Source organism: Vicia villosa, linkage group LG3 (genome assembly GCF_029867415.1).
Source record: "Vicia villosa cultivar HV-30 ecotype Madison, WI linkage group LG3, Vvil1.0, whole genome shotgun sequence".
In the NCBI taxonomy this organism is placed as follows: domain Eukaryota; kingdom Viridiplantae; phylum Streptophyta; class Magnoliopsida; order Fabales; family Fabaceae; genus Vicia; species Vicia villosa.
In genome coordinates, this window is record NC_081182.1 from 208,603,401 (window position 1) to 208,618,538 (window position 15,138).

Here is a 15,138-nt window from a genome sequence, read left to right on the forward strand (position 1 = left end):
AATTCAGATTAACATACATTAACAACAAATCAAAAAAAGAATGATGAGGCACAATAATTTTTCATTCTTCAGCTCAAAGTTGTCAAAGGATTTTCACTTTCAGTAGATAGAATTTTTAGTCAAATAGTTTTTCACTCAATACAAATAATACTTTGATCCTTTCCATGATTTTAAAACATATCAAATGATTAACAAAACTAATTAAAAGCCTACTTAATTTATGTCAACGTGTTTTCTCTAAACTATAGAAAAAAAAATAAAACTTTGGATAAAACAAAGAATTCATAATCATGTTATTTTTCACAAATAGTTAGGCATTATGAAGCATTTAAAAAAGAACAAAACATGTTTTTTCACGCCATTTTATCTTTGACCTTTTGCAATCAACCTATTGGTGGTTCCATCACTACTACAAATTAGGGGTGTTCGCGGTGCGGTTTGGGCGGTTTTGACAAAAAAAATCATCCAAACCACAAGAGAAAAAATCGTGCGATTTGGTTTGGTTCGGTTGGCTTTTAAAAAAAATCCGAACCAAATCAAACTAATGCGGTTTGGTTCGGTTCGGTTGGTTCAGTTTTTTACAAATATTTCATTGAGCCATACATATACATATAGATGACAACATAACTTTGTATTTAGACATTCATACACTATCAAATAACAACAAAACTCGTCATATTTTGACAACAACTTTCTATTTAATATGTAAAAATTAAATTAGACAAAAGTGGAATAATAAACATAAAATAATAGTAAAAAACAATATAAAATTATTAGAATAAAACAAAAAAATAGAAGAGACGAGAGATTAGTGAAGGTGAAAAAGAAAAAACAAAAGAGTTGAGAGATTAGAGAAGAATATGTGCGATAAAAACGAAACTGAAATAGAGAACATTTGCATAAAAATGAGAAGGTGAAAAAGAAAGAATATAAGAGAGTAGAGATTATAGAAAAATAGGGAAGATGTATGTGGCAAAGAAGACGCTATAATGCTATTAGAGATTTGAGAAGATTGAGACTAAAATCATATGTGTAAGGATGAGAAAATTGTTCGTAATCATAAGGCTAAGGTGTAATAGATTTAAGTTTAGGTTGGATGTGAGTTAAGTAAAAGTTAGGTTGTAACATAATGCGGTTTGATTCGGTTTGGTTCGGTTTACAAAATACAAACCGCAAACCGAACCAAACCGTGCGGTTTTGTTAAAAGATGACTCAAACTAATCCGAACCAAATGCGGTTTTTTGCGGTTTCGGTTTGGTTTGGTTTGATTTGCGGTTTTCTATTGGGTTGGTTTGGTTTTGAACACCCCTACTACAAATAATACATTTCAGGACAAAATTTTCACCTCACCCAACAAAAATCCGAGGTATAATGCCAAGATACACAAAGTTTTTTTTAATAAAAAAAAACCACTTATTTCCTCGGTTTTTAATATAACGAAGTGGAAAAACAATTTAGGACATGCTTCCAATCCCAACTATTACAGTTTATGTTTTTAGGGTTAAATATGTTTTTCGTCCCTATAAATAACCCAAAATTCAATTTTTGTCTTATAATTTTTTTTCAATATTAGTCCTCCTAAAGTTTTTAGTCCATAATTAACGGAAGCTAATGTGACATGCCATGTCATTTATGATAAACATGCTAAAGTAAATTTAGATTGCGAGGGTTATAAACCCCCCTAAATTCTACAATTTCTCAAACTTTAATTCTTTAATTTTCTTTAAATTTGCAAATCCCATACTTGTAGAATTAGAGTTGTGTCATTTGACATTCTTTTTATTTTTGGTTTATCACCACCGATTTAGTCTGATTCGGGGTTAGTTTTGGCATCAAGTGGTTCCAACTTCCTCCTGATCGCAGTTCTGGAGGATCGAATCGTGGTTCTCCCTACCAACAAGAGAAGTGTACAATTTAGTATTTAAAATTTCCAACAATTAACAATCATGCTAGCCTATCAAGGAATTCGCTGCATGCATTATCATTCCATATATGAATGTCATTATCCTAAAGCTATGCCAAAGAGTGTGAAAATTAAAAAGTAATTTTGTTCTCAATGCTTTGGAACACAATTTTGTTTTCACGTTGACAATGCTTTAGAACACAAGAAATCCAACACAAAAATACTTCTAGACATACCATACATCATGCTATTAACGTGTGATTAATGACTTTAAAACTCTAATTTCAAGATTCACAAAATCACAACTAAATTCTATTGAAAAGTAAAAGTAGCACTACTAAAGAAAAACATATATAACAATTGGAAAGTAAAAGTAGCACTACTAAAAAAACATATATAACAATGGTTGTAAAAGATATCACCGTTGTAAGGTATGATGTGGTTGTAAGAGGATTATTTATAATCAGAGTCTATTGTCTGTAGTAGTAAACTAGATAGTCCACTACATACAACCATTGTTATATTAAACAGCCGTTGTTGTATGTCTTTTAATAAAATTTTAAAAAAATATAGAATTAGAACAACAACAATAAAAACAAGAAGAACAAGAACAACAAAAATAAGAAGAAGAAGAACAACAATAACAATAACAACAATAATAACAACAAGAACAAAAAGAACAACAAGAACAACTAACATTGCTAACTTGAATCCATACTTTCCTTGTTTATTGCAAGTTGGAAAAAAGATGACGGAGTTCTAAAATTTGTTTTTTTTAATAGGCAATGAAATTAAACAGAGGAGTTTTTCAAACAAGTTTTTAGTTTTTAAATTTTCAAAAACTAAAATAGAGTTTTTAAAAAGCCTTTCAAACAGGCCCTAAATCTCCACCATTCTTTATCACAACCACCCTATAATTTCTATTAAAAAGGAAATTTAATTTATAATAAATTAAAATTATCTACTAAATTAATAACACATATACATTATTGTGTTTCTTATTTAAATTTCTTCGTATTAAATATGATTACTCTGGTCTTTATTTGAAATTATGTGAATATTTATGGCCTCAAAACAATTTTTTCAACTAACAAATAAAATACCGCAGTATGTAATATGAATTTAAACGGAACCGTAGCATGGAGTAGTACTGATTCTAGTAGTTGTCTTATAAATAATAAACATTATAAGATTTAGAAAACAATTAAGAAAAAATGAAGCAGCAACGCCACGCACGGTGTTATTCGTCAACAACAGAGGAAACCCTAACATCACCACTTCCCACACTTCCTTTGGATCTCATTGTTGAAATATTGTGTAGATTACCGGTAAAGTTTCTTCTTCAATTTCGATCCGTCTGCAAACTATGGAAATCTCTTATTTCCGATTCCAAATTCACTAACAAGCACCTTAGCCTATCAACCACTCACAGAATCAACTCCGTTTTCTACTCCTCTTTTCTACGCAGGCACTTTACGATTCCTGATTTATGTCAACGTGTTTTCTCTAAACTATAGAAAAAAAATAAAACTTTGGATAAAACAAAGAATTCATAATCATGTTATTTTTCACAAATAGTTATGAAGCATTTAAAAAGAACAAAACATGTTTTTTCACGCCATTTTATCTTTGACCTTTTGCAATCAACCTATTGGTGGTTCCATCACTACTACAAATAATACATTTCTGGATAAAATTTTCACCTCACTCAACAAAAGTCCGAGGTATAATGCCAAGACACGCAAAGTTTTTTTTAATAAAAAAAATCACTTATTTCCTCGGTTTTTAATATAACGAAGTGGAAAAACAATTCAGGACATGCTTTCAATCCCAACTATTACAGTTTATGTTTTTAGGGTTAAATATGTTTTTCGTCCTTATAAATAACCCAAAATTCAATTTTTGTCTTATAATTTTTTTTCAATAATAGTCCTCCTAAAGTTTTTAGTCCATAATTAACGGAAGCTAAGGTAACATGCCATGTCATTTATGATCAACATGCTAAAGTAGATTTGAATTGCGATGGTTATAAACCCCCCTAAATTCTACAATTTCTCAAACTTTAATTCTTTAATTTTCTTTAAATTTGCAAATCCCATACTTGTTGAATTAGAGTTGTGTCATTTGACATTCTTTTTATTTTTGGTTTATCACCACTGATTTAGTCCGATTCGAGATTAGTTCTGGCATCAAGTGGTTCCAACTCCTTCCTAATCGCAGTTCCGGGGAATCGAACTGTGGTTCTCCCTACCAACAAGAAAAGTGTACAATTTAGTATTTAAAATTTCCAACAATTAACAATCATGCTAGCCTATCAAGAAATTCGCTGCATGCATTATCATTCCATATATGATTGTCATGATCCTAAAGCTATGCCAAAGAGTGTGAAAATTAAAAAGTAATTTTGTTCTCAATGCTTTGGAACACAATTTTGTTTTCACGTTGACAATGCTTTAGAACACAAGAAATCCAACACAAAAATAGTTCTAGACATACCATACATCATGCTATCAACGTGTGATTAATGACTTTAAAGCTCTAATTTCTAGATTCACAAAATCACAACTAAATTCTATTGAAAAGTAAAAGTAGCACTACTAAAGAAAAACATATATAACAATTGGAAAGTAAAAGTAGCACTACTAAAAAAAACATATATAACAATGGTCGTGAAAGATATAAAATAACGGTTGACCAATCGTTGTAAGGTATGATGTGGTTGTAAGAGGATTATTTACAATCAGAGTCTATTGCCTGTGGTAGTAAACTAGATATATAGTCCACTACATACAACCATTGTTATATTAAACAGCCGTTGTTGTATGTCTTTTAATAAATTTTTAAAAAATATAGAATTAGAACAACAACAACAAGAACAAGAAGAACAAGAACAACAAAAATAAGAAGAAGAAGAACAACAATAACAATAACAACAATAATAACAAAAAGAACAACAATAAAAAAAGAACAACAAGAACAACTAACATTGCTAACTTGAATCCATACTTTCCTTGTTTATTGCAAGTTGGAAAAAAGATGATGGAGTTCTTGAATTTGTTTTTATTAATAGGAAATGGAATTAAACAGAGGAGTATAAGGGATACTCCACCCGAAAAATAAAGTGGAAAGCTCCTACACCTCAAACAAACGAGAGGTAGAATATTCAAAGTATGAAAATTACAAAGATCCCCTAACTTGTAGAAGGATAAAAGCCAATTCCAACAAAAGGATTAAATCTGACATACACTCAGAAAAATATGAAGTTTTTAAGTTTTAATGAAAGAAATGATGTTTTTAAGTTTTATTTATGAAACAAATTTTCGAGTTTGGTTTAGTGGAGAAATAGAATGTCGTAAATGAAAGATGACGTTTGGATGTAAAATATGAAGTTTGTCTAATTTGGAAGGTCGTCTAAGTTTTAGGTTTCACGCGGATAACTAATAGTAGTGTCTTGAGAGTTGATAATCACTAAATGGACGGTCAAAATTTGTTTAAGGACAGTAAAGAAACTCAATAAGCACGTTGTTGTATGTCTTTTAATAAAACTAATAACAAACTAGTGCATACGCACGAGTGATGTTGGTTACGCGCATTTGGATACATCATTTATTTTAAATAAGATGTTAACAAAGAAAAAATATTTAGATAAATAGTTGATTATTTCGTATATAAAAATATTTAGATCAATAATAATTTTTTTCCCGTATAAAGACTTCTTTTTTGTTCAGGTAGCATTTACAAAAATATTTAGATCAATAGTAAATTTCGTATATAAAAATATTTAGATCAATAGTAGATTTTTTTCCTGAATACCATTTTTAATAAAAATATTTGGATAACAAATACCATTCTTCGTAAATAATAGATTTTTTCCGTATACAAATATTATTTTTGTTTAAGTATCATTTACAAAAATATTTGGGTCAATATTAAATTTTTGTATATACAAATATTTAGATCAATAATAGATTTTTTGGCAATTTTTCGTATATAAAAATATTTAGATTAATAATAGATTTTTTTCCTCTTATTGAGACTTCATTTTTGTTTATGTATCATTTATAAAAACATTTGGATCAATAATAAATTTTATATATAAAAACATTTAGATCCATAGTAGATTTTGTCCCGTATACCATTTTTTAATAAAGAATATTTGAATCATAAATAATATTTTTTATTTATGATCCAAATATTTTTTATTCAAAAATGGTATACGTGAAAAAATCTATTATTGATATCTAATTTTTTTTTAACATTTTAGGCTAAATTACAGTTTTGGTCCCCCTGTTTTAGGTTTTTCACGATTTTGGTCCCCCTATTTTCTTTTTAAACAGTTTTGGTCCCCCATTCCAATTTTGTCCATGAACAGTGCATGAACAGTACATGTCCGTACATGAACAGTACATGTCCGTACATGAACAGTGAATGAACAATTGCATCAAAATTGGGATGGGGGACCAAAACTGTTTAAAAAGAAAATAGGGGGACCAAAATCGTGAAAAACCCAAAACAGAGGGACCAAAACTGTAATTTAGCCAACATTTTATTTAAAATTAATGATGTATTCAAATGGGCGCACGAGTTTGTTACTCGTTAATGTTTAAAAGTTGATGCATATTATTAGTTTAGAGAAAAATGCTTATTTGTAAGAAAAGTAAAAATAAAAAAAACAAGAATAAATCTCCACGATTCTTTTTCACAACGACCCTCATAATTCCTATTAAAAAGGAAATTTAATTTATAATAAATTAAAAATTATCTACTAAATTAATAACACATATACATTCTTGTATTTCTTATTTAAATTTCTTCGTATTAAATATCATTACTCTAGTCTTTATTTGAAATTATATGAATATTTATGGACTCAAAATAAATTTTATAACTAACAAATAAAATACCGCTGCGTGTAATATGAATTTAAACGGAACCCGTAGCATAGTACCGATTTTAGTAGTTGTCTTATAAATAATAAATATTATAAGATTTACAATACAATTAAGAAAAAATGAAGCAGCAACGCCATGCACGGTGTTATTCGTCAACAACAGAGGAAACCCTAACATCATCACTTCCCACTCTTCCTTTGGATCTCATTGTTGAAATACTGTGTAGATTACCGGTAAAGTTTCTTCTTCAATTTCTATCTGTATGCAAGCTATGGAAATCTCTTATATCCGATTCCAAATTCGCTAACAAGCATCTTCACCAATCAACCACTCACAGAATCAACTCCGTTTTCTACTCCTCTTTTCTACGCAGACACATTTTTGAGTCTTACCCACTCGACTCCATTTTCTCTAACATATACACTAATGCCACACACTTTCACCTAGATCATCCTCCCAACAGTTTTGACGAAGATTACCCTCTCGACGGTGCATGTTCCATTGTTGCATCTTGCAATGGTATCGTTTGTCTTGCATACTCTTACGATGATAGTTTTGTTCTATTGTGGAATCCTTCCATTAGAAAATTTAAAGAATTGCCCTATCCTGAAAACCTAAAAGTTCATTTTATCATTACAACATCATATGGCTTTGGCTATGATCATGTTAATGATAATTACAAGGTAGTAGTTGTTTTTCGGTATTCTATCAACAAAACTCAGGTGTTGGTTCATACTGTTGGTACTAAGTTTTGGAAAAGTATTCAAAAGTTTCCTTTTGGTTGTGTCCCTCTTGGGCGATCAGGGACATTCGTTAGTGGTACGATTAATTGGTTGCCTCTTAAGCATGGGAGAGTTAAATCTTTTATTGTTTCTTTTGATTTGAGAACGGAGTCTTATAGAAAGATTTTGCAGCCCGATTACGGAGAGTTTGTGCCAGACGCAGAGGAGTTATCCTTAGGTGTGTTGAGAGAATGCTTGTGTCTAATTTCTTATAGTAATGTTTGGATTATGAAGGAATTTGGAAACAAAGGATCTTGGACCAAGATTTTCACTAATACCTATAACTCTTGTTTTGACTTGACTAAGGCGATATATATGTTTGACGATGATCAAGTCTTGCTTGAAGCTTCTTATGGTCCGGACACCAAAAAATTGATTCTTCATGATCGAAAACCTGGGACTTTTAAGTTTATTAAATTTAAAAACGCGAGTACTCTTGATTCAAGTCTTGAAGTCTGTGCTGAGAGTTTAATATCGCCTTGGTCTTAAGCAATGATTGGATATATCATAAAATGAAGGAGTGAACACAGTGAACTGGAATGAAGATTCCATTCCATTCATATGGAAATTTTAACATGGAAATACTGTTGATTCATGTCATTGAGCATGTGATTCAAATACAATCTTTATGTTAATTTATGTTTTGTTATTTATTTTTTAACTTTTTGGATAACTAGTTAACTTATGGATATTGTTAGTTAATGATCAATCAAATATGAAATTTGATAAATTTTAGTTTATTTATTTGTAGAGTATATTTTGCCCTTTCTCTAATTTTTGTTTTAGTATCTCTGTTGAAATGTCTAAACTACACACATTTCATAATATATGCTTCAAATCTTTCACAATAACTATATTGAAATATCTAAACTGCGCACATTTCATTATATATGCTTTTAATCTTTCACAATAAGCGAGAAATCAAGTTTTATAGTGCACGCATGCGGTTCTTTATAAAGTTTATGATATGGATTAGGTGAGACTAACAGAGATGACAAAAGTACTATAATGTGTTTGCTACATTTGCTTATAAAATTTGATTATAGATTTGGTGTGATTAGTAGTCACTGATCTTTGGCAATTGATACAATATAAGACGATCGATGTTTTGATGTGTCAACAATGTGAGCCATCTGATATTTGTCCAATGGCTTAGATTATTCACACTAGTTGCAGGAATTATTGATTGCAGTTAGTTCCAATCCATTGAATATCGACTATTGTTAGTATTACCTATAACTTATGAGGAGTTTTCGCAAGTGTTTGGAAATATAAAATACTGATCTATCTCTTGTATGATTCTATGTCTTTGTTTAGCAATGAGTATAGCAGATAAGATAGTGAAAAAAGGAGAGAGAACAATTATAACAATGAGTCAGTTAGGTTAGCTCTGTCTACGTAGTGTTATAGAGATCGAGTCATCCGGTCCAATCGATTTAATAACTATATAGTTTTTGTTATAGAGATCGGTTTATTTAACCGAGTTATATGGTTTAATCCGATTTTATCATGTGGTTCGATCAATGACCCCGTGGTTTGACTAATAAACCAGTGACCCAATGGCATCACCGGTTTGATGACCGGCCTGGTTTTTAGTATATAAATAGATTTGAATTATATATTATGTACTAACTCTTTAATTGTAAAAATCATTTGTTATAACATTATTAAGCTACACGTCAAAGATAGGTGGACTCCAAAAATTGATAGACAGTGACTTCAATTCAGGATACTCCATCAAAACTCAGCTTATTGAGTTCCCTTTAGCCCAAGTTGGTCTCTCTGAGGGTGTTGAAAATGTGAAAGATGGAACCTACTCAGAAATTCTTGGTAAAATCATTCCAAGGATTTATTTTTACTGTTCAAGCATATTCTCCAATTGTGCTAGCTATCTTGTCAGAAAGTATAGACCTCATGATGATTTAATTTCTGATACACACAAATTTACTATTCCTTATTTGCCTCATACCATTAAGATGACACCTTTGATGCTAGCTGATTGGATTAGGACTAAGAATTCAGCCACGGGCTATTTCGGTGCAGTATTTGAATCAGAGAAAAGAAGCTGTGGAACATTATACAATAGTTTTCATGAACTTGAAAGTGATTATGAGAAACTTAATAAAACTACAATAGGAATCAAATCTTGGAGCGCGTAGGGCCAGGTTCAACATGGATTAACAACGATGATGGAAAAAAAGATAGTAGTAGTAGTAGTAAATATTAATTGTGACTCACTCACCTTTACACTCATGAGATCATTTTGTAGTTGATAAGTATGCATGGAATGCGGGCTATCTTACGCCACTCTTTTCCTTTCTTCGTTCGCCAACTTGCTTCCAACAATGGACAGTCAGAGATATTCACTACGGAAAGAGAGGAAGGAAACCCTTCTTCCGGCAATGATTTGAGCCTCGGAGCATCTGAAATCTCAAGGTCTTTGAGAGAGGTAAGATGGTGAAGCCACTTTCCATCCAAGCATTCTATATCATCAAGTTGGTAGATGTGTAAGGACGTGAGAGAAGACGGTAGCAATGACATTTCCATTCTCATCAACCTATTCACAATGTCACAACCTCCAATCTCCAAAACAGAAAGATTATTCATACCTTCCAAACTACACTTTGTATTCCATCGAATCCCACCAACAGAAAGTTTCCGTAAATTGACAGGTAATCCCTCTGCGGCAAAATGTTCAAGATTTGGAAGGTTGAAAACACTCAATTCTTGAAGGCCAGCAAGAGTGTTCATTGGTTCTGGTAGTGTAATAAGCTTGTTACACCCATACACGCCGAAACAAACGAGGTTAGGAGTGCACAATCCGTCGGGGAAAAATGAATCCAATTCATCACAACACTGTATTTGGATAGTTTGAATAAATGAGAGGCTCTCTGATGCATCTTTTGCAATGAAAATTGATTTGAGATTTTGGCAACCTTTAATATACAGGCTTTTAAGCACTGGGAGAGAGCCCAAGGTAAAGGATGTCATTGAATTACAACTGTATTCAATTGACAGTTGCTCAAGTGATGTGTAATTGTGCAAGGATTCGTGAGGGAGGAATTCCAGGTTCTCACAATAATGTAGAGATAGAGATTGTAAGGTTTTAGGTAGACCGTTTCCTGGGAAGGATGTCAGAGAGGGAAACCGGTCTAATGTCAACTTTTGAAGAGAATTGAGAGAAAGCATCAGTAGGCTGGATACATTTGATGGCCTTAAAATAATGTTGTTGTTATCTTCTGAATGCGTTGCTTTCGACAATAGATCACAATTGCTTAAGTGAAGTTCGGTTAAGGATGGAAGTGTGCTTGGTATGTTTCCTTTGAGTTTTGGACATCTATCCACTGATAGATATTTTAGACTAGGAAACTCTATAATTGTACCTGGAAACAAGTTCCATTCCTCCCATTCCGGCATATCCTTAAATTCTAGTCTCTCTAAGGAAGGGAAAGGTTGGAATGAAGGACAGCTACTTCCATAGAACTCAACACCAACACTCCTTATAGATTCCATCCAATATATGTAGAGTGCTTTCAGACAAGGTAATCTTCCTAGGGGTGGCAGCAGTGAGCAATTGTAACAACCACCAATGTTCACTGTCACCATGTTACCAAAGGTAGAATCGCCAAGCCATTTCGGAAAGTTTGTTCCACCATATCTATAAATGCCAAGATTCTTCAAATTTGTGGAGGGTTGCAGTTGCTCTAGTACAGAACCTTGAATTTGTGAACCTTGAGTCGTACTCGTAGCAGTGTCTTGTGGATCCCATTGTAGTACCAAATAATCAATTTTTTCTTTCGTCTTCAAATGTGCATGAAATGCTTCAGAGGCCGCCGTAACATTTTGTAGCTTTGAGATGTAAAGGTTCCCATATAGATCGGGAAATTTTCCCAGCTCTGCAATTTTCAATCCATCATGTTGTTTGCTAATAATAAAGTTTGATAGAGTTTGCAGATTTGTTAGCTTTGCAATTTGTACAGGCATCTCCTTCAATTGCGTGCCTCTGATGTCAAGATGGCGTAGATTTATCAGTTTTCCCATGTCCTCAGGCAATTCAGTGAGATTCCCACAGTGTAACAACAACAAGGTTTGCAGATTGTAAAGTTTGCACGTTGCAGAAGGCAACCTTTCAATCCCAGTGTAAGAGAGATTCAAGTATCGCAGGTATATCAAATTTCCAATAGAGTTAGGCAACTCAGTAATGTTTGTGTAATTTAGCATAGACAAAACTCGTAACTGTTTCATTCTTGGCAAAAAGTTGCGCATTACCTTGTTTGATAAGGAACAAGAATGTGATGATACTTGTAATGGTAAGGCCAGGAAGGTGCGTAAACCTTTTAGTCCATACAATTTCATAAATTTATCGTACGAGTCATATTTCCCTCTATTGAATGACAAATGGCGTACCCTTTCATGCAGCTACTCTTCATCCAACATGATACAATACGGATAGGAAACCTTCATAGCTAAATCATGAATGAGGTCGTGCATTTCGAAGCTCGCTTCCCCATCATCTAGTCGTCGATGTATTAGTGACCTTGACACAAGTTCATCAAAGTATTCCTCTCCTACCTTTTCCCAACTTTTCTGACTTTTAGACTGAAGTACTAAGCCTTCTGCGATCCACAACTCAACTATCGTCTTTTTTTTCAACTTGGAGCCCTTGGGAAAAATTGAACAATAAGCAAAACACCGTTTTAAAGGTGCCGGAAGATAATGATAGCTCAAAAAAAGAGCTGGTTGCACCTCAACATTTTCCAAACTCCAAACATTACTTTTTAATACATGATTCCAGTCATCCTCCAACGATTTAATGCGAAGAAGACCCCCAATTTCTACTGCAGCTAATGGTAAGCCATCACATTTCTTAGCGATTTCTTTGCCAATCACCTCTAGCTTGGACCGTTGCTGGAAATTACATGCTCCAAATGCATGTTTGGCAAGTAAAGACCAGCACTCGTCTCTTCCTAGAGGTGTCAAATAGTGAATCGGAAGAAAGGTTTGCACGGCCAGCGCAACTCTCTCATCTCGTGTTGTGATGATGAGCTTACTTCCGATTTTCCCTGCATTAAAGATATCCTTAAGATTGTTCCAATCAATATAGCGCCGATCCCATATGTCATCCAATACAAGCAAAAACTTCTTATAGTTTAAACTTTGCTTCAGTTGCACTTGTAGAGTATTCAGGTCACTCGTATCGGTTCTTTTTGAGGTGACAAATTCAGCATGCGGAGTATTCAGATTAGTTGTATCATTTGTTTTTGAAGTAACAGATTCAACAAGAGTTTTAGTGACTTGAACAATATCAAAATCTTTTGATATATATGCCCACCCTTTCAAATCAAATTTCTCCATTACTTCTGAATCGTTGTAAAGCAGTTTTGCGAGGGTTGTTTTACCGATCCCTCCCATGCCAACAATGGAAATTACTCCTATTTCTTTACCAACATCACTGCCATTTTCTGTCAGTAAATAATCCTTAAGTTTTTTTCTGTGTAAATCTCTTCCATATATCAAAGACTCATCTACAACAGAACTTGTTGGAGTTCTATGCCAAACACTGCACGAAGCGCTTTCTCTCAATCCTAGAATGTGTCCTTTTTGTGCAAAGTGTTCCAATCTTTCAAAGAGTGTTTGCATTTCAGAATTTACCACTCCATAAAACTGTTTGAAACTAGAAGAAAATATGTTTTTCACCTTAGCACTTACAATTTTCCTTTGATATTCAGCTTCCACTTTGTATCGTAACGCCTCTGTGTTGATTTTGTCAAACAAATCATCAGCTTGAAAGACAACATCTCTCAGATTCTCCAGCCACTGTTTGACAGCATGATTTGTGATTTGTTTCTCCTCGGCATCATTTAGTATTGATTGAAGACTCAAGAGTGTTGTTTTTAGCTTTTCAAAGAGCGAAACATCGAGCTTTTTGCATCTAAAGAAGTCGATAAAGTCGTGAGAAATCATCTTTTCTAGTAACACTTCCACAAAAGCTGATAGGAATGCTTTTGCAACAATAGTTGCCATGAAGTTCCTTATGCTTGAGAAGAGTGAGAATAGGTTTACATGAAGTATGGAAGTAAACTCTATCTTATCTCAGTTTTTTCTTTCTATGGCTGTCAATTCATTTATGAAAAATGTTTTAAGAAGATTGAGAAATTATTCTTCATATATAATTATGCAGTATAGTTTGTTAATGTTTGCTGGCAGTTTTTGTACGTTAGATTAAGTCAATAGGCGTCCTAAGCAAGTTGGTATTTGGTAGGTTATCAATTATTTCTTCTGTCTAAAAAATATTATATTATTTTTTTATCTTAAAATAATTATTATTTTAATATATTAATATAATATTTTTAATTAATATATTTTTATTTAATGAGCTCTATTTAAATTAGCTACTCTATTAATTATAATTAATAAGCACTTTTAATAAATAAAACTAAATTTATTATTAAAACAAAAGGTTAAATATGTCTGAACTCCTATAAATATTTAGGTTAAATATATTTTTGGTCCCTATAAATATCTCAACTTTGGCTTTTAGTCCCTATAAAAAATATAGGTTTTTTCTTTAGCCACCTCCCTATGGGGGTCACCCCCAGCGAAAAATCCAAATTACCCCTGCTTTGAAAATAAACTTCCGAAGCACTTTTTTTTAAAAAAAATTTCCACAATTCGGAAGTGCATCTTCGAAAACACCTCATGGGGGGTGTTTTCGGAGATGAACTTCCGAAAACACCTTTTTTCAGATTTTGGGGGGTTTCGGAAATGAACTTCTGAATTATGCAGAAACTGGTTTTTTCTTATGTTTTTCTTAACAGTCTCTTATTTTTAATTAAAGGAAACCGGGAAATAAAATAAGTGACATATAAACAGAAAAAACTATTATGATAAAAAAGTAATATATACAAGCTGATCCAAATCCAAATAAAAATAGTGTGTTAAAGATACAATCCGAAAACAAAAAATAAATAAACCCGACCACTACTGGATGTGCCTAACCCTCTCACCCTGGGCCCTCCTCTGCCGCCTGTATGCCGCCGCACGGCCCGCATTAGTGACGATCATCTCCATCACGGCGACTGCCTCTGGACCGCCCTGATGAACGACACCTCGATCCAACGCGTCCCGCCCAAGCATCTCTATCCGTTGGCAGATCGGCAAGAGATCAATGGCGTGGTCATCCTCGGCCTGCTGGTTCTCCAAGATCTCCTCGTGTGCTGGCCTAGGAGCGCCGGGAGCGTCGGGTGTCAGCAGAGGATGAGACACCCGGTAGAACCATGTGACGTACCCCTCCACACTGTGCCAGTCCTGGGTGACCCGCATGAGACGGTACTCCTCCGGTACCACATGATGCTCCCAATCGGCCCACATGGCAGTGCGCTGCACTCTGGTCACTGTGTCGGGAGCAGCCTCGAAGGGTAACCTGGGTATCATCTGCACGAATCCGAACTGCCGCATGCACCGCTCAGGGAGATACCGAACCATGATGGTAGTCCCGCATGCCAACCAGCCAGAATATAGAGATATGCCGTCAAAGGGGACAATCTGAGGGTAGTCGGTG

At 33.5% G+C, this 15,138-nt stretch overlaps 1 protein-coding gene and 1 pseudogene across 1 annotated transcript; one reads left to right on the forward strand and one right to left on the reverse strand.

Moving 5' to 3' along the window:
• The first annotated feature begins 6,914 nt into the window (after window positions 1-6,914).
• Window positions 6,915-9,736, forward strand: LOC131659840 (F-box/kelch-repeat protein At3g23880-like). Its single transcript, XM_058928965.1, has 2 exons — window positions 6,915-8,059; window positions 9,250-9,736. Exons 1-2 carry the CDS (start codon window positions 6,915-6,917, stop codon window positions 9,734-9,736), a joined length of 1,632 nt encoding a protein of 543 aa, XP_058784948.1.
• LOC131593417 (putative disease resistance RPP13-like protein 1) lies at window positions 8,405-13,719 on the reverse strand (annotated as a pseudogene).
• Window positions 13,720-15,138: the final 1,419 nt, after the last annotated feature.

Excerpts from the sequence above, each read along its gene's own strand:
- LOC131659840 (XM_058928965.1), top strand. The coding sequence starts at position 6,915 with ATGAAGCAGCAACGCCATGCACGGTGTTATTCGTCAACAACAGAGGAA. Across the intron at positions 8,060-9,249 it reads GAGAGTTTAATATCGCCTTG|CTACACGTCAAAGATAGGTG; the intron begins GTCTTAAGCAAT and ends AACATTATTAAG.